General features: G+C 36.6%; 1 protein-coding gene across 3 annotated transcripts in view; it reads left to right on the forward strand.

Moving 5' to 3' along the window:
- CNOT6L (CCR4-NOT transcription complex subunit 6 like) overlaps positions 1-20,457 on the forward strand; it is an 89,180-nt gene that overhangs the window by 51,501 nt on the left and 17,222 nt on the right. For 2 of the 3 annotated variants that reach the window (XM_006151471.3, XM_027773070.1), the window contains 4 exons: positions 3,651-3,740; positions 8,295-8,363; positions 12,837-12,994; positions 15,627-15,781. In XM_006151471.3, the coding sequence (XP_006151533.2) occupies positions 3,651-3,740; positions 8,295-8,363; positions 12,837-12,994; positions 15,627-15,781 (472 nt within the window). The remainder of the gene's footprint in view (positions 1-3,650; positions 3,741-8,294; positions 8,364-12,836; positions 12,995-15,626; positions 15,782-20,457) is intronic. The other variant, XM_027773069.1, reaches the window with a different exon arrangement.

Consider the following 20,457-nt stretch of genomic DNA (forward strand, 5'->3'; position numbering starts at 1 on the left):
TCCCTTCCTTCCTTCCTTTCAATTTGATGAGAGAGAGAGAGAGAGAGGGGGGGGGGAAAAGTGAGAAAGCAAGCCACCAGGTCCAGGACTTGAAACCGCAGTCAGCCATGTGAGAGTCCACCTTAACCACCATGCCCCCTGTTTATTCTTTTGAAGTGATTGGTCCTTTCCCCTCAATTATAGGATATATCGCTACCTATATTAATTTACAATTTTTCTAAAAAAAAAAATTCACTTTTAGAAAATTGAAGCCTTTTCTTCTTCAGGTGTTACCTCTTCATACTTCTTTCTTTCTGTAGTCACTCTTTCTGGCTAGAAATGATGTGTTTACTGTTTTTTGTGGGTATAGTGTCAGATACTTAAATTTCCTTAAGTGTTGTTGTTTTATCTCTTCTGTTGTCTTTGGAGTTTCCTAGATCTTTTCTAAATAGGTTCTCAGGCTTGCAGTTTTTTTAGTTGTAATCCCCTGTTATATACAGGAACTCTGTTGATACAAGTGGTGAAGTATGGACGAAGAAGAATTCTGTAGTCCTATGATTAGGCTTTAATATTTTAAAAAATTTTCTTAAGTTTATTTCTTCCATGAGTAAGAGAGGAGGGAGAGGGAAATGTACCCCCAAAGGGTCTTCATGCCGCAAACCAACCCCAGCCCAAATCATGGACACACATGCCTGCTGTGTATAGGAAGATCTTGGTATGTTATCCTAAAACCTTCCCACATGGCCTCAACATTGTGCATTACCACAATACCACCACAGTGGGCTAGTCTTAATCTTTCGGTGAGGCTAAGTTGGGTGTTTTCCCAACCAAAATATTTAAGTATCCAGTTTTACCAATTTGTCCTGTTTTTGACAAAGATAATACCCCTGTGTAGCCATTGTGTAGACCAAAATAAAAGAACAATTCCATTACCCTAAGAGGCTTCCTTCCCTGTATCACAGGCTCGAGAGGGCTGGAGTGAGGTATTTCTCTTCTCTTTCTCTGTTCTGTTAGTCTTTGATAAAAGTTAGACTCTGGTAACTAAATAGTTTTTCTTGAGGGCAGGATTTACTAGGGAGAATATGCATTTCTCATGTTTTCTGCTGGACTCATGAAGGGATTTTTCTCCAGTCTGAGTAGTGAAAACCTGGTGGAGGTTCCTGAAGGTAAAACTTAAAGATACTGTTGGGGCTCCTAATTCTGGATCCCCTGTGAGTTTTTAATTCAGACTAATCCACCTTGAGCCCCTAATAATTTGTAAGTTAAAGTTTATAGTGTTTTTACTGATCATAGTCCCAGCTTTAGGTTTCAGCTTTCTAGAAGCTGTGATTCTTTGTATCTGCTTATTTGTGTGTGCAGCGTTTTGTCCTGTGACCTAAATTGTGAAGACAGGAGTGACAACTTCCAAGTTCTTTACATGTTGGAAGAGAAACCGAAGTTGTCTTTTCTCTTTCTTGAATTCCATTTTCATGTATTTTAAGTTTTCTTATTCTAACTTCCATATCTTAAAAATAAATAAATAAATAAAAAAAATAAAAACACAACAGAGAGCTTGCATGCTTGCCAGAGAGACAGTGAGAGAGAAAGCATTCCCCAATGGAGTGTGGTCCACCCATAAGCAAGCATTTCTCCTCCATTTCCATCTTGTCAGAATTTGGGGACACAATCTACATGTGCCTGGCATGTTTTTCATGCCACCAGGGCTGATTCAAATCATGGTCAACCATGTGAGATCTAGCTCCCTTAAGCACTAGATTACAGGGCTAACCTTCCTCCATATCTTTTACAATTTCATGTTTTCTGTCTTTTTATGTCTCAGTGATACATTTTGGGCAATTTCTCTGAACACAGTTTTTTAATTCGCTGAGTTTTCTTTTTCAGCCCTGACTAGTCTGTTGCTTAACTCATTCATCAAGATTTCTTTCTTTCCACCACTACTTTGAGTTAAAATCACATAAAGTAAAAACCTAAATATTTAAGTATCCAATTTTACTAATTTGTATGGTTTTGACAGATATACTCCTGCATAGCCATTGTGTAGACCAAGATAAAAGAGCAATTCCATTACCCCAAGAGGCTTCCTTTCTCCCATCTTCCTGTCGATTGGAATCTGCCAATAGACTTTAAACATGGTTGTACCATTTTACATTTTATCAGTAACATTTGAGAGTTATAGACATTCCACATTTTTTCTAACACTTCATTGTTTACTTAAAAAAAATTTTAGCCATTGTGAGTGTGTGTTGCATTAAGGGTTTGTTTTGACAGAACGTAATTTTTATAAGTTTTCTGGCTTTTTTTTTTTTTTTTCCTAAATCTATTAGGCTGTTAGTGCATGCTTGTCTTTTTTTTTTTTAAAGAATTATTTATTTCCATTTGTCATTATTATTATTATTTCATTTGATCAGACAGAGGCAGAGAGAGAAAGGGAAAGCCTGAAAGCAAGCCACCAGGTCCAGGACCCGAACCATCGTCAGCCATGTGGGAATCCAGCGCCTTTAACCACCATGCCATCTGTCGGCCCCATGTGCATGCTTGTCTTGATGAATCAATCCTTTCTTTTTTTAATTGCTAATGGGTGTATGCAATTGGCAGAGAGAGAAAGAGAAAGCATTCCCCCAAAAGGTCATGCTGTAATCCTCCTTTCTTGATTTCTCATGTGTCAGAACGTTTGTGCACACATGCATGTATGCCCAGACTATTTTTCTGTCTGCCAGGGCCAGGATTTGAACCATGGTTGGCTCTGTGGGATCCAGCTTTTTATGTACAACACTTAAATGCTCTGCTATGGGGCCAGCCTGCCTTTATTACTTAAGGGATTACATAGTCTATTCACATAGATTGTTTTTGATGTTTGCTAAATCCATATTCTTTGTACTCCTGGTCACTGTTACTAAAAAGTTCTTCTTTTCTGCTCACATTTCACTGACTCATCTTGGTTATAGATTTTCTTTTCACTTGAAATATCTTCCTTTTTCCAGTATGTAACATAAACATTCTAACTTCAAAGACACCTTCTTTATGATAACTTTTAAATCGATTTTGCCAGAGAACATGTGTGTCACTGGAAAGAGAAAGAGATGGATAAGGAAAGTGAGAAAGCCACCCCAATGGGGGATGGTCATACCACACTCCCTTCTCCATTTCTCCCTTCTTTCAGGATTTTGGACACGGATGCACACCTACTCAGTGTGTTTTTTATGCTGCGGGGCCTGGAACTTGAACTGTGTAGTTTGGCCATGTGGTATACAGCTGCCTTAACCACCATGCCACAGGCTGTCCCGATACCACTCATTCTTTGACATACAGGGCTGTTTGTGTTTCAGTTACAATGACATCTTTCATATAGAACCTATATGCTTATGTTCAGGTGCTGGGTTGTGACATTATTCAGAATTGCCCAAGATTGGTTTTTATGTGTTTACATGTGTATATGTGTTTTTGACAGCCCAAATTTTAGGTTCAAAGTATAAACACTGAAATAGGTAAAGAAATCTTCTGAAGTTTTTTTCCCAGTATGTTAGAGTATTTCCTTAAATTTGTATAATTTCTCTCAGTTTATATGACAATTAGCAGAATTTGATTAAGAAAATGAATATTTTGTTTTATAGTGTGCATTTCTGTCTTGTAACTGTAAGTCTTACAGGTTTTATTTTTGTCTTCTATTTTAGGCAATCCTTTATCACAGGATATTCTCAACTTATACCAGGACCCAGATGGAACCCGAAAGCTACTGAACTTCATGCTTGACAATCTTGCAGGTAACTACTGACAAAACAGTAAAGTATGCAGATGTCACTAGCTAATGGATCACATGTTCCTCAAGAACATCTGACCATTTTTATAACTGTTTATAGGTTTAGAGTTCCTGCAGTTAGTATATATTTCATGGTAGTAGGACATATTTTTTTCTTATATTGAGTGCTTTCTAGTAAATAAGAAATATCTTGGGAGCTTTAGCTGTGTTGTTTAATTTTCTAAGAACTGAGGAGGTAAGAAGTTTTACAGATGTAAATTCTGAGACTCACAGACTAAAGTAATTGACACATAATTAAGGAAGAGTTATGAACCTAAATTATCTTTCTCTTTTTTTCTTTTAAATAATTTTTCATTTAAGTTTATTTATTATGATTTTTTTTTCAATTCACTATACGACACACATGGTCACCAGAGAGAGAGGAAAGAGATAGCGAGAGAGCAACAAAGCGATAGAGTGAGAAAGCAAGTCACCAGATCTGGGATTCAAACCATGGTCATTCATGTGGGAGTCCAGTGCCTTGCTGGTCCTAATTGTCTTTCTCTTAACCACAAAGAAATACAGTTTTTAATTGTTTGAATTTGATACAGATTACTTAGAACACACATTTTGAACATTTTTCATGAATGAAATGACTTTTTTTGGGGGGGGGCGGAGAGGATTTTTTGCTATAGGGCGTGTGCGCTTGCCAGACAGACAGAAAGAGACAGAGAGACAGAAAGCAGGAAATCACCCTCCAGAGGGAATGGCCACGCCGCAATCCCTTCTCCTCCATTCTCCTCTCGGTATCTTGTGCACACATGCACACGCGCCCAGCGTGAGTTTAAGCCACCAGGTCCGGGACTCGAACCGCGGTCGACTATATGGGAGTCCAGCGACATAGCCATTATGCTAACTGCTGGTCCCCTGAAATGACTCTTGATTCCTCTCACATTGGTGGAAATTGTGCAAGCAACTTTTAATTAACAACTAAGTTATTAAGCCTATAAGAGTTATATTCCAAATGGAAGTTACTTGTATAAGAAGGCTGATAGGTACTTAAAACTTTTATTTATTGCTTAAGCACTCAAAATATGGGTTAAAAATATGGAAATACTACTAAATTTAGATTTTTTTTTGAGAGTTTTTGTTTTGTTTTGTTTTGCTATAAGGGTGTGTGAGAGATATACAGAGACAAGAGAGATAGAAAGTGAGAAATTACCCCTCAGGGGCTGGCCATGCCACAATCACATCTCCCCTGTTCTCTCATGATTTTGGGCATGTGTGCACACATGGGCAGCATGAGTTTCAAGCTGTGGGGTCCAGGACTTGAACTGCGGTCAACTATGTGGGAGTCCAGTACCTTAACCCTGCATGCTGACCCCAGAATAATGTATTCTTAAAATACAGAATTCTAAAACAGAGCTAGAGAAATTATGAGTTTCACACTTAGTCCATCATCATAATATTTGGCTATACATTTTAAAATTTTTTTCCATCATTAAAGACAATCCTCCTCCCCACAAAAACATACTCACATACAAAATAATGCTTACAAAAAGATAAAATGTAAATAATATTTTCTAAAAGAAAATTTGGCTAAACAGACAAAATGTTGGGGCTGACTCCTTGGCCTGGAGGGCTAAGTCAGCTGTATCCCACATGGCCGATGGTGTGGTTCTAGCACTAGGCCCAGCAACTTGAGAAATACCAGGCATGTGTGCACATATGCCCAAAAAACAGAAAGAAGTAGGAAGAGACTGGGATGATCAGTCCCCATGAGGAGTGCTTTCTCCTCTCCCTGTCTCTCTGGCAAGTACATGCATCCTCTGGCAATGAAAGTAAAAACAAAAATGGTTGATTGATCAAAGAGAAATAATCAGATTTATTACAGGGTTTTTTTTGGTAAGAAATTAGGAATATGTGGAGTTTAAAATTATGCTATTTAAAAAAAAAAATATATATATATATATATATGTATGCATGTATATGTATGCATGTATATGTATGTTTTTGCTATAGGGTGTGCACATTTCGCCAGAAAGAGAGAGAGACAGAAAGCAAGAAATCACTCCCCAGGGGGATGGCCATGCCACAGTCCCTTCTCCTCCATTCTCCTCTCGGGATCTTGGGCACACATGCACACATACTTGGCGTGAATTTAAGCCACCGAATCTGGGACTCGAACCGTGATCGACTACATGGGAGTCTTGTGACATAGTCATTAACACCAACTGCTGGTCCCAAGTTTATGCTATTTATATGTATGCTATTTCCAGTTTACAGTCCCCTGTTTTACCAGCTGAACTATTGAAGGGTGCTCTGTGTATGCTATTTCTAACTTTGCTTTAAAATTAATTACCTTAGACTTTATTGGCCATCCACAGTGATGCAGTGGTAACAATTCACTGTGATGTTCAAGCCTTATGGGAGGATTCCAGGACCATGCCCAAGGTCTCCCTATATATATGGAGCTCTTGTGTATGCCTTGGTCTTCATTGGCTATGGGTAGATTGTGTCTTGAAGACCATGTTGGAAGTCTTTCTCCTTGGCCTCTCCCTTTCTTCTCTGTCATGGAGTAAACAAAGAATCCAGTCCCGAAGAATTAAATCTCTTTTCTGTATTGATAGAGCCAGTTGACCTAACCACATGGCAAGCATGTGGGGTGTGTGTGTGTGTGTGTGTGTGTGTGTGTGTGTGTGTGTGATTTTTAAGGAGGGTTTTTTTGTTTGTTTGCTTAAAATTTTTGACATAGGGTATATATGCTTATAAGAGAGAGACAAAGAAAAAGACAAGGAGCATGGCCATGCCACAGTCCCTCTTTCTCCATTCTCCTCCTGGGTCTTTGGGCACACGTGCACACACGCCCAATGTGATTCTGAGGCTGCCAGGTACAGGATTCAAACCGTGGTCGACCATGCGGAAGTCCAGCACCTTACCCACTTCCCCAGCTGCTGGCCCCAAGGAATTCTTAATATGTTTTAGATATAAATTGTGCATATGTGCATATTTCATGTACTTGTCTTATCTTATTTTTTAAAAATTGTTTTTTATATTTTAAATTACAATTTCTACTTTATATATGTGTATTTTTTTGAGGTGTAGTATGGCTTTTTCCCCCCTTTTTATTTATTTATTTATTTATGGGGAAGTTTTTGCTGTAGGCTCATGTGCTCACCAGAGAGACAGAGAGACAGAAAGAGAGAAATCACCCCCCATGGGGATGGCCACACCACAATCCCTTCTCCTCTGTTCTCCTCTCAGGATCTTGGGCACATATGCACACGCTCCTGGTGTGAGTTTTAAGCCACTGGGTGCGGGACACGAACCGCGGTCAACTACATCAGAGTCCAGCGACATAGCCATTATGCTAACTGCTGGTCCCTAGTATGGATTTTATTTTTTTTTTTTTTATTTTTTTCTTTTTTTTGGAGAGGTTTTTGCAATAAGGCGCGTGCGCTCGCCAGACAGATAGAAAGCGAGAAATCACCCCCTAGGGGGGATGGCCACACCGCAATCCCTTCTCCGCCATTCTCCTCTCAGGATCTTGGGCACGCACGCACATGTGACCGGCGTGAGTTTTAAACCACTGGGTGGGTCTGGGACTCGAACCGCGGTCAACTACGTGGGAGTCCAGCGACATAGCCATTACGCTAACTGCTGGTCCCAGTATGGCTTTTTTTTTTTTAAGAGAGATTTTTGCTATGCTTATTTTTTGCTTTGCATTGACATTATAAATGAGAGAAAGAGTAAGATCAAGAAATGAAAGCCCCAGTGGAATATTCAGTTCGTTTGTTTGTTTCTTCCTCCCTCCCTCTTTCCTTTCCTTTTCCTTTTCCTTTTCCTTCCTTCCTTCCTTCCTTCCTTCCTTCCTTCCTTCCTTCCTTCCTTCCTTCCTTCTTTTCTCTTTAATAAAGAGGTTTTTGCTATAGGGTGTGTGCTCTAACCAGAGAGAAAAGTGAAAAGTCACCCCTGGAGGGGGTTAGCCATGCCACATTCCCTTCTCCTTCACTTTCCTCTTCAGAGTTTGGACACACGCCTAGCATGAGTTTTAAGCACTGGGTCTGGGACTCGAACCATGGTTGACTACATGGGAATCCAGCAACGTAACCATTACACCATCTGCTAGTCCCGGAAGATTCAGTAATTCTATTGTACATTCATAGTTGTTTTTCCCCTGATTTTTTTTATTTTGTTTTGTTTTAAAGATGTTGGAGTATTTTCACTCATCAGTAGGTTGGAATACATACATTTTATTTCCCAGCAGGGAATAAGACTGAGTCAGCACAATTTACATATGTAATTAAGGATAAGATTTTTACTTAATGTTCTAAATAGGTACTTTTCATAACCATGTAAGTGAAAATGCCATTAGTGAATTTCCTAATGTCCTTTTTTGATATATGTTCTCTGCATACTTCTTGTTAAATTTCCTTTGGCTCTTAAATCTCATTAGGATTCAGTGTTAGGTTTTCAAGTCAGTTTATGGGTCATTACAGCTGACTATTGATTTGTAAATTAAGTGATACTGATTTTAGAGACACATAAAATTAACTTATGTTTAAAATTTTTTTTTCAGTTCATCCAGAGCAGCTTCCTCCGAGGCCATGGATTACATTAAAAGAACGAGACCAAATTCTGCCATCAGGTAAACAGCTTTTTTCATTATTCCTTGATTTTTTCCCTAGAAATCCTTAAAATGCCTTTTGGGGTTAGTGGTCAGTAATTAACAGGGCTTCCTTTTACCTCCCATGTGGATGAGTTTTAAAAAACTAACCAATAGATTTTTTTTTTAAAGTCTACAGTAAGATAGGCCAATGTACAATTATATATCTCTAATAATAATAATGAAGTTCTTGGTTTTAAAATGATTTCTTGTAATATAAGTTTCTAAATAGCATCTTCACACAGGATATTAGGTGATTTTTTAAAAAAATGAGTAATAATGGATTTGTTTCTGAAAAAGGTTAAATTAGGTACTTTGTCTTTCTTGAGAGGTGGACTGATAATACGTAGGGAAAATAACTTAGACTGGGTATGTATTTGCTATATTGGCAACAATATATGATACCAGTTCAGGAGTATAGAAATAGTATAGGGTGAGTGAACAGTATAAGGATATAATTTAGCAACTTTACTAATTCTAGAACTTTACTAATGCAGAACATAGAAACTTTTCACCTCTTTGTAGGGACCAGTAATGGTTTAACATTCATAGGAGTTCTTTATCATATATTAGATGTTTTAGGGTTGTGAATTCTACTTAAAATAAGTTATGGGTTATGTATTATTGTTTTTCCAGATGTCTTTTTTAATCACAAGAGTAATTTAATGATATCTAATTTTATTTTAAAATTAATAAATATTAAAAAAATAAATGAAAATTTTAGCTTTTCAATATGAAAATTATACAAATCACTGAGTATTACTTTAATAATTTTTAAAGGGTAAATCGCTGTTAGAATTTAAGTTTAGAGGTAAGCATATTTAAAACAAGTAATATTTTTTTAGTATTGGGGAATGTGGGAAGTATAACTTTTTCACAATTCTATTTTTATTTTAATAACCCTGAGAAATATTTTAACACACAATACATTTTTATGTCTTAAGAGGAGGTAAGTTGAAAATCATGGCACAATAGGGCCATAGTGTCAGGTAATTGTAAAGGGGACTGTGTCAGCATTACTATGAATAACACATCTATTATGAGGAAACACACTGACCGTCTAAGTTAAAAGAATTCCTAACATTTTCTACAAAGCCTTAAGTTAGGTGGATTTATTTTATATTAGTTTTTTTTTTTGGGGGGGGGGGGTATGTGCCAAAAGGTTCATGTGTTTGCTACAGTGCTTGAGAGGGAGAAAGCACCTCCTAGTGGTGTGTGGTCATGGCATAATCCTTTTCCTCCATTTCCAAATCCTAGCTGGATTATTTTTTTTGGGGGAAGAGGTTTTTGCTATAGGGCGCATGTGCTCGCCAGACAGACAGAGACAGAGAGACAGAAAGCGAGAAATCATCCCTCAGGGGGGATGACCACGCCGCAGTCCCTTCTCCTCCATTCTCCCCTCGGAACCTTGGGCACGCACGCACATGCACCTGGCGTGAGTTTAAGCCACCGAGTCCAGGACACGAACCGCAGTCGACTGTGTAGGAGTCCAGTGACATAGCCATTACGCTAACTGCTGTTCCCCCTAGCTGGATTTTTGAGCACATGTATACATGAACCCAGCATGCTTTTCAACCCACTCATGCCAGGACTTAAACCACAGGTCAGCCATGTGGGATCCAGTTCTTCATACACAGGGCATAACCATTGTGCTAAACGTCCAGCCCCTGTTTGACTTTTTCTAGTATAAATCATTTCCTTTCTGATAATAAAATTTCCTTTCTGATATACTTTTTCTAGTCTAAATAATTTCCTTTCTAATAATAAAGTAACTGTATTCAGGCCAGCAGATGGCATGGAGGTTTAGATAGCTGGATCCCACATGGCTGGCTGCACAGTTTGAGTCCTAGACCTATTGACTTGAAAAACATACTGAGAGTGTGTGCCTATATGCCCAAAATAGCAAGAAGAGAATGGAGGAAAATCGATTATGGTGTAGTCACCCCCCCAATGGGGGTGATTTTTCATTTTTCTCTCTCTTTCTGGCAAGCACATGCACCCTATGCAAATTTTTAAAAATCTGTCCTCTCGTTCTTTAAAGTAATTCTCTCTTGGACAGGAATGGATGTAACTTGAAGAAAAGTTTCCTAATATCACACGACTGTATGCCATTAAAAAAAAGAGCAGAAATAAGTTTTAGTTTGTTTCTGAATTCTCAAAGAAATGTTTGGTTTTTCATTATTGGTGATTAAGGTGTTGTATTCCCACATGGCTGATGGTGTTCAAGTGCTGGAACTGGTGGCTTGAAAATCGTGTGTGTGTGTGTGTGTCCAGAATCCCAGGAGCAGAATGAAGTAAAAGGGGTTGCGGAGTGGCCACCCTCCTGGGGTGATTTCTTCCTTTCTCTCTCAGTGTCTCTGTCTTTCCGTGGGGAGCACATGTGCCCTCTGGCAAAAATCTTTCAATAAAAAAAGAAAAGAAAAACTAGATAGATTTTTTTTTTCTTGGAATATTTGGTGCTTTTCTGAGTAGAAACTGAGTGCTAAAGGAAGATATTACTAAAAATACCTTTTACTGGTATGTAAAAGGATGTAAGTAATAAGTTATCATCGTTAAGGCAGATTTGTAGCCCAAAACTCTAACAATAAACTTTGTAGAAATCAAGCCAAAATAGTGAAAAATTACCAGTTAGAAATGGAGTATAGAAGTGATAATAGTGACTTGGCTAATTTTCACTTCTATTTAAAAATTACTGGTTTGTTCTCAGGCACTGGCATTAATATATATAGTTTGTATATACTATAAATGTTGCAGCCTTTGGCTTTTTCTTTCTTTTTTCAGGTCCGAGACTTGAACTGTGGTTGGCCATGTTGGAGTCCAGTGCCTTTAACCACCATGCCACTTGCCGGCCCCCGCCTTTGACTTTTTCTATAAAATTGCATTTCACAGAGTTTTAGAAAAAAAGTCTGACTTGAAACAATTAAGCCTCTTGCATCTTTCCCACTTTTCTTTCCAAAGGACATTTCAAACACAGAGAAGCAGAGTAAGATATATTCAGGATACTCATTTCACAATGTAGTGCTTTAAAAATTGTTCTGGGTCATTTCTCAGAAAAATAATCAAGCATTATATATTAACTAAAATTGAAATATAGCCCCCCATGTACAAAGCAGCTACCGGTCAGACCCACAGGGACCACTGAAATGAATTTTTCTTAATCCTTTTCCCATCAGCTGAAACCAAACAAGCTTAAATCAAGTGCCAGTTCACCTTGGAGTCTTCATATTTTATTTAAATAAGTGATTGTCAACTACGTCTGCCCATTATAGTCACCTGGCATGCTTTTTAAAACTATGAATACCCAGACTCTCATTCTGACTTAATTACTCTAGAGTTGGGCCCTTGGTATCAGCAATTGTTTTAAGCTCTACAAAGTGATTCTAATTAGCCAGAATAGAGAATTACTGGTAGAAATGTGGACTCTGAAGCCTTTAAAGTGCGTATGGATTTGCAGTCATCTGATGATTTTTGTTAAAAAGCAGGTTCTGTTCAGTATGTGTTTGTGGGGCTACAGATCTGCACTTCTGAATTCAGGCGATAACTGATGCTGCTGGTCCTTAAAACACACTTTTGAAGAACAGTGATGTAGACCACCTTTTTCTATTGGTTCATAAACCTTTTATGGTTCAAACATGTTTTAAAATGAGAGTGCTATTTCAGGAAAGAATATTTGTCCAAAAGAAAAAAAAAAGACGTTCTCTTATAACTAAACTTTGTGGTCATACTCTTCTGGATCAGAGTAATGAGAGCAGTAAAAGGCCTCAGAGAGCATTAATTATGGATATTTTGTTAATAAAAAGTAATGAATTACTAATGAACTAGAGAACTTTAATTAGGAAGGAAACCAGTTTACCTTTGTTCCATTTACAGAGAGAGGCTTTTCTCCACAAATTACATGCAAAAAATTAACCTTCTAATTTAAAACTTGAATTTTTTAATTATTAAAACTTTATTTAAAAATCTCAAATATGGGGACCAGCAACTAGCGTAATGGCTATGTTGCTGGACTCCCATGTAGTCAACTGCGGTTCACAGCCCAGACCCGGTGGCTTAAAACTCACGCCGGGCACATGTGCGTGCGTGCCCAAGATCCCGAGAGGAGAATGGAGGAGAAGGGATTGTGGTGTGGCCATCCCCCCGGCAAAGTGATTTCTCGCTTTCTGTCTCTCTGTCTGGCGAGAGCATGCGCCCTATAGCAAAAACCTCTTCAAAAAAAAAAAAGTCTCAAATACGAACTCTTAGTTTAATTCTAGACTAGTAAAAAATCTTGGTATGATGGACTGCAATGAAGTTTTAGTAGGTATAGTTTAACAAAATATTAATCTTGCCATAGGCTTTATAGTAATGATATTTAGGGTGTGTATGTGTGTTTGTGCAGGTGTATTATAGTATTGCTTTAGGAAAAGTTGCCTAATGTTCTCTGTTTTGTCTGTTTTTTTTTCTCCCACTTCTTAGCATCATTCACGGTTATGTGTTACAATGTGTTATGTGATAAATACGCCACCCGGCAGCTATATGGCTATTGCCCATCCTGGGCATTAAACTGGGAATACAGGAAAAAGGGAATTATGGAAGAAATTGTTAACTGTGATGCAGATATCATTAGTCTTCAGGTAACACTATAAAAATTAAATCAATTTTAATTAACTTAAAAGTGAACTTAAAAATAATAGATTTCATCTCTGGGAGAGACCTTGTGTTTAAAGAGAAACTCAAGAGGAATTATTTTCACTTCTTTTTTTAAAAAAAGACAACTTTAATAAGCATTTAAGGCAATCTTTAAAAAAGTATTTATTTATTTATTTGCTTCCATTTGTTATTATTTTTTAATTTGACCAATGAGAGAGAGAGAAAGGGAGAAAGCAAGCTGCCAGGTCCAGGACTCGAACTGTGTGGTTGGCCATGTGTGACTCCAACATCTTTAACCACCACACCACCTGCTGGCCCCAGCATTTAAGGCATTTTCACAGTGAAACTATTTTGCTGAGTATAGCCAACTATTTACATTCATTTTTTCCCCCTAAGAATTATTTATTAAATTTATTATTGTTATGATTATTTTTAGTTTGAGCAAAGACAGACACAGAGGAGAAGAAGGAAAGAGAGAAAACAAGCCGTCAGGTCCAGGACTCGAACCATAGGAGTCTAGCACGTTAACCACCATACTACCTGCTGGTCCATTTACTACTTCTTAAGTGAAAATAATGTCACCTGTTTATCCATGTTAACCGTTCACTCATGAACAAATCACTGGTATTGATGAAAGAAAGAACTGTAGGTTAACAATGTTTCAGGAATATTAAATTAGTTTATAATCTAACCTATTTTTTAAAAAATGCTTACCCATAGTTCCTTAAAAGTAACCATTTTAAAATATCTTACTATGAATCATATTTTACTTCATGAACCACTTCGGAAATTTTGACTTTTCCGTTTCATAACACTTTAGTATAATGAACTTAACTGAAAGAAGAAGTACCTTTTCATGAAATACATTTTATCATTTCTCAACATTTAGTTAATGATTAGCCAAAAAGATTTATGAGTAATTTTTAGTAGTTTATTACTTAGCAACCTTCAAAGCTTAGTAAGTGCTTAAAGATATTTTTAAAAATTTTTAATTGACAAAATAATGTATATATTTATAGGGTGCATTATGCTGTTTTGATACAGGTACACATTGTGGAATGATCAAATCAGCCTAATTAACATATCCATCACTTCAAATACCATTTCTTAAAGGTATTTTAAAATATTTCAAATCTTGTAAGTTCACACGTTGTTTGCAGGATATCTTGAGAAGAAAACTTACTACAGTTAATAAATATGTATACACATATACCACACACACACAGAAACACATACACACAGAGTAGTTTTACAGTTTATTTTTATACTGCCTGGAAAATAGCAAGAATTAAGATCTTCAAAAATTAAAATTTCTTCTTAACACTGAGACTGACACAATTGGAGATAGGAGATGGCAGAAAACATTAGGTCATAGTTAACTCAGTCGTCCACCTTTTGGTTTAGTATTTGCAGTGTTAACAGCCTCATACCTTCCAAGTACAGTATAGCTTGAAGGGTAAGAACATCATAACTTAAGAAAATTATTTCTTATAAAAGTAATACTGTATTATAAAGGATTCATTCTAGAGAAGTTGAAAATTTGAAAACATAAAAAGCATGGTGGAGGAAAATATCTAATTTTATATTCCAAAAATAGTTACCTTTTTAAAATTCCTGGAGTATTTTCTTCTGTTTTTATTTATTTATCTTTTTTTTTTTTTTTTACAGATAATGTATTCAGAATAAAATTGAAATCATGCTGTCAGCATATTTTGTTTATTGCACTTAAAGCATTTTCCATGTTACTAAAATTCTTCAGAACCAATTATTTATGAGTATATATTGATTTAGCCCTTTTTCCACTATTGGAGATTTAATTGTTTATGAGTTTTTGCTGTTATAAAATCATACTCTTAAAGTCAGCAGGTGGCGTGGTGGTTAAGGTGCTTGGATTTCCACATTGCCAACTGTGGTTTGAGTCCTGGACCTTGTGGGTTGAAAATCACACTGGGTGCATGTGTGTGCATACCCAGAATCCCTGGAAGAGAGTGGAGGAGGAGGGACTGTGGCGTAGCCATCCTCCCTCGGGGGTGATTTTTTTTACTTATTTTTTCTCTGTCTCTCTCTGGTGAGCACACGCACCCTATGGCAAAACAAACAAACAAACATGTTGTTATATGGCTCAGGTACCTAAAGATCTCTTAAAGCAGAATTTTTTTGTTGTTCTTAAATTTCTCACTCTTGGATATCATTTGCTTCCACCATAGTACAGAATGATAAATTATTTTTACAATTACCATTTACATAAAACTTACTATTCTTTATCACCTAATTTGTCATATGTTCCACTTACTTAATTACCAGTCTTATGGAAATAAAGTATAGTAGGATGAACTCCAAACTGGGAGTCAAGAGACCTGAGATGCAGTCTATATCTGTTACCAGCCAGCTTTGTGAGTGTGGGAAAATCATGACATTTTTCTGGTTCTTTAATGTTCAAAAAGCTACTATTGTCAAATAGTAGCTGCTAGCAGTAAGGTAAGATAGTTAGATAATATTTGTAGTATGTATTTTAACTTAGTCACAGCTTATTCATAATGCTGAACATGTTCATATTTTAATCATAGTTTTCCTCTGTCATGTAGGTGATAACATTTTTTTTTTTTTTCATCTCAGGAAGTGGAAACAGAGCAATACTTCACTCTCTTTCTGCCAGCATTGAAGGAGCGTGGATATGATGGATTTTTTTCTCCAAAGTCACGTGCCAAAATCATGTCTGAGCAGGAGAGAAAGCATGTGGACGGTTGTGCAATATTCTTCAAAACAGAAAAGTAAGATGAGGAAACAAAGCACAATAGTGTAAACTTTTTTTTTTTTAATTATTACACGTTTAAAATTTTCTTTGGTTTGACCCTTATTAAATAAATGAAAAGCTGTTATAGAATGCAAGTGTTACACAAGTTAAAACTGTTGTTAATGTTTTATTTCCTAGGTTGTATGTTAGGAACAAGGATGTCTGTTGCATTAGTCTTTATTTTTTTATTGCCAAATTAATATTTTAAGAGACCTAGACTTGAATATGATATCTTAATAATTATTTCAAAATATATTTTTATAAAATGATTATTTCAAAATATATTTTTATAAAGTAAAACACTAGTTTTGGTGTAAAAAAAAAAGAATATGATACCCTTAAAGTTAGCACTATGAGTGGATTTTAGAAGTTCATGGAAAAAAGAATTAAGCTGTAAGTTTATTGAGGCATTTAAAATCAAGCTCTCTTTCCATTTGCCATGTTATTTTCAAGATACTACAAAAGACTTTTATCATTCCCCTTACAAGTCTGAGAAGATAAATCTAAAATTCTTGATAATTGGCTAGAAGTAGTTAAGATTTTTAATTAATAGTTTTAACTGTTATTTAGGAAACTCTAAATGTTGCACATTTGCAAGTTACTGAATTATTGAAAATACTGTGAATGAATATATAGGAAATATTTAGATGTATCATCTGTTTTTCTTTCTGTTCTCAATGCTTTATTTCCTAAGTAGTAATTTTGACCTACAAGCAGAGGAAGACTTTGAGTGTGATACATTATTACGTTTCATCTCTTTTATACTTTTTTCCTAGAATGATAGGAGTATACTGCCTATAGTAAACTAAAACCACCTTCTGTCTCTATACCAAATGTTTATCCACATCTTATTAGTTAACTATCCAATACCAAACTACTTGGAATTTAATTCAAAGTATAGTACCTTGGCATTATTTTTTCTTCAGATTGGAGAGAGAGTACAGTTTAAAGGAAAGACTATGAGTTTTGAAGCCAAGTATTTCCCCGGTTTATTTAGCTGTATAATCTTGAATGAGTCACTTAGCCTTTCTGGGCCTGTTTCCTTACTTGTATATTGTTACCTTGTATGATCTTTCTTTTTAAAAAATGTTGTTAAAAATGAAGTCAAAAGAAAGCTGTAAAAGAGGTATTTTTGACTGTCCTCCCTCATCTCAAAGTAGTATTCTTTTAAAACCATAGTATATGATAATTCCTGATTTTTATTGATTAGTGTTTAACCCCACATGGGAAACAATGGTACAGAGTAGGTAACAGTAAGTAGAAATGATGATAATAACTTTCTTTTTTTTTAAAAAAGAATGAACTCGGATTTGGGGTTTTTAATGTTAATTTTTCCATTAGTTCAATGTGGAACATAAACATAGGGCTTTGTGCCACAGTGTCCTTCCTTTCAAATATAGATTATAATACCTGCTCCATTTCAGAGGCTTCTAATATAAAGGAAAAATGATAAAGAATGTGTAAGTGCTTTCAGTGGTTAAAAGAATACAAGTATAGGTTGGTGTTTTCTTCCCTATTTATTTGTCTTTATGTTGACCTTTCCCAGTTAGTTATTTTCTAGCACTCCTATGATTACTTAAAGTGACCTAAGAACACATTTTACAGCATTTTATACTGAGTAAACAGTTAGAACATCTGTTTGGTTTGTTTTTAAGACTGCTGGGATCTGATCCAGAGTGGATCAGAGTTAATTTTAGTGTGATTGTATTTTCTTCTTGACTACATACCACACGTTGTTCCTTGTTTGTTCGGGAAGGGACTCTTACTATTGATTCAGTTGTCGATAGATGACACTCACTGTCCTCTCTCTAACGTTACTGTAATCACATCACATTTTGTAAACTTACTTTTGGAGGACGAACTTGTAAGAAGATGAATTATTTCTTTGTTTGAAGGACTGTTTTGGACATTTCTTCCTTCGTATGAAACATTCAACCTAATCTTGCTTAAATCACATAGAAATAGTTTTTATTTTTTGTTTGATTCTTTTTTAAACCAGTTTTTTAAAAAGCTTATGGGGTGGGGAGCGACAGGTGGTGTGGTGGTTAAAGGCACTGGCCATCCCACATGGTTGACCACAGTTCAAGTCCTGAATCTGGCGACTTGCTTTCTCGCTTTCTCTCTCTCTCTCTCTCTCTCTCTCTCTGTGTGTGTGTGTGTGTGTGTGTGTGTGTGTGTGTGTGTGTTTGTGTGTCTTACTCTGGTCAAAGTAAAAATGACAATGATGATAAATAAAATATAGGACATAATTCTTTTTTTTGGGAGAGGTTTTGCTATAGGGCATGTGTGCTTGCCAGAGACTGAAAGCGATAAATCACCCCCCAGGGAAGATGGCCATGCCGCAATCCCTTCTCCTCCATTCTCCTCTTGGGATCTTGGACATGCACACACATGCTCCTGGAGTGAGTTTAAGCCACTGGGTCTGGGACTTGAACCACAGTCAACTACATGGTAGTGCAGCAACATAGCCATTATGCCAACTGTTGGTCCCAGGACATAATTCTTAAAAAAAGGTTTATGAAGCTAGCAAGTGGCGTAGTGGCTAAGGTGCTGGACTTCCACATGACTGACTATGGTTTGAGTCCCAGACTTAGAGGCTCAAAAGTCACTCTGGGTATGTGTGTGTCCCCAAAATCCCAAGAGGAGAAGAGATTGTGGCATGGCTATCGCCCTGATGGGTGGTTTCTCACTTTATCTCTCTTGTCTCTCTGGCTAACACATACCCCTATAGCAAAAATCTGTCTTTAAAAAAGAAAAAGTTATTGGGACCAGCAGTTAGCGTAATGTCTATGTTGCTGGACTCCCACGTAGTTGACTGTGGTTCGTGTCCCGGACCCGGTGGCTTAAAACTCACGCCGAGCGTGTGTGCGTGCGTGCCCAAGATCCCAAGAGGAGACTGGAGGAGAAGGGATTGCAGCATGGCCATCCCCCCTGGGGGGTGATTTCTCACTTTCTGTCTCTCTGTCTCTCTCTGTCTGTCTGGCGAGCGCACGCACCCTATAGCAAAAACCTCTCTCTAAAAAAAAAAAAAAATGGAAAACGTTATTTTATGAGAGAGAGACAGGTATCCTTGACAGAATCCAACCATGCCAGGATCCCTTCCAAACCTTTTAGCTAACCAAGATTCTGCAGTGGCTCACTACTGCCGTGTCACTGTGGCCAGTCTTCTTTTTTTTTTTTTTCCCATGAAAATATTTTTTCTGAGCATCTGTAAATTAACATATACAGAGCACTTTATTTTAGAAAAATAAAAATCTGCAAGACTTTAAATTTTGTGAGAAACTTAAATAGCCACTATAAATTAATAACTTTAAGCATCAATTTGGCACCCAAATCTACCCTACTTATATCCAGAAACATAGTATTACAAAATATACTTTACAGAGTATTCCGTAAATCCTAGGTACTGAAGAGCAAGCTCATTTAAGACATCTTATGTTACCTTCTTTTTACACTAGTATGCTATACCCATCTTGAATTTTACCTGGGTAACTTATCTTATAGTCACAAAAAAATTTCATGAGGAGAAAGTAGTAGCATGTTCAGTTTTTATAGGTATCATATATACTTTGGGGAAGTGTATCATGGGAAATTCTAGAGCTTTGCTGTCTTATATAAATTAAAATGTAAAGGACCAGCAGATGATATAATGGTTACATCACTGGACTCCCAATAGCTAACTGTGGTTTGAATCCTGTGCCCGGTGGCTTGAAACTTACACTAGGTGCATGTGCATGTGTGCCTAAGATCCCAAGAGGAGAATGGAGGAGAAGGGATTGCGGCATGGCCATCCCCCCTGGGGGGTGAGCTCTTGCTTTTTGTCTCTCTGTCTCCTTCTGTCTCTCTGGTGAGCATACATACCCCATAGCAAAAATCCCTCTTAAAAAAAAATGTACTAGTACTCACATTAAAATGAGAAAATTAATTTTAATTAGTGTATTTTATTTAACCCAGTGTCAGAAGTATTACCATTTCAAAATGTAAACAAATGAAAATTTGAAATATTTTACATTTTTTTCCATACTACAAAATCCAGTTATATATTTTGTAATTACAGCATATCTCAGTTTAGTTGAGCTACCTTTTCGGTGCATGCAGTAACCAGCTCTAGACATGCTCTTCAGTCTTCGTTATATATGTTCTGTCTTTCTTATACCTATTTGACCTTTTGTTTCAGTATATATAGAAGAATTTTTTTATAAGAATTATTTTATTTAACTTTATTTATTATTATTATCATTATTATTTTCCAGTTTGATCAGAGAGACAGACACACATAGAGAGAGAGGAAGTGAGAAAGCAAGCCACCAGGTCCGAGACTTGAACCGTGGTTGGCCATGTGGGAGTCCAGCGCCTTTTACCACCATGCCACTTGCTGGCCCTAATATATAGAAGAATTTTTAGAAAACAGTAAAATATTGAGATCTCAATAATTAATAACTTTTATGGTTATTTTTTATTATTCTGCCCTGTTGAAGTTTTAATTATTTGAGCAAACATAGAATGTGTACACACAACACTTATAAGTGCCCCAAAGTTAGGATCATTAGAAAAATAGAATAAAGTTTCAAAGAGTCCTTAATTTCTAGATAGGTAAAGTGATACTTAATAGTTTGTTCAAAGATTTTTTTTTTCTTTTCGTTTTATTGCCAG

Source organism: Tupaia chinensis, unplaced genomic scaffold, assembly GCF_000334495.1.
Source record: "Tupaia chinensis unplaced genomic scaffold, TupChi_1.0 Scaffold000318_1, whole genome shotgun sequence".
Taxonomy (NCBI): domain Eukaryota; kingdom Metazoa; phylum Chordata; class Mammalia; order Scandentia; family Tupaiidae; genus Tupaia; species Tupaia belangeri.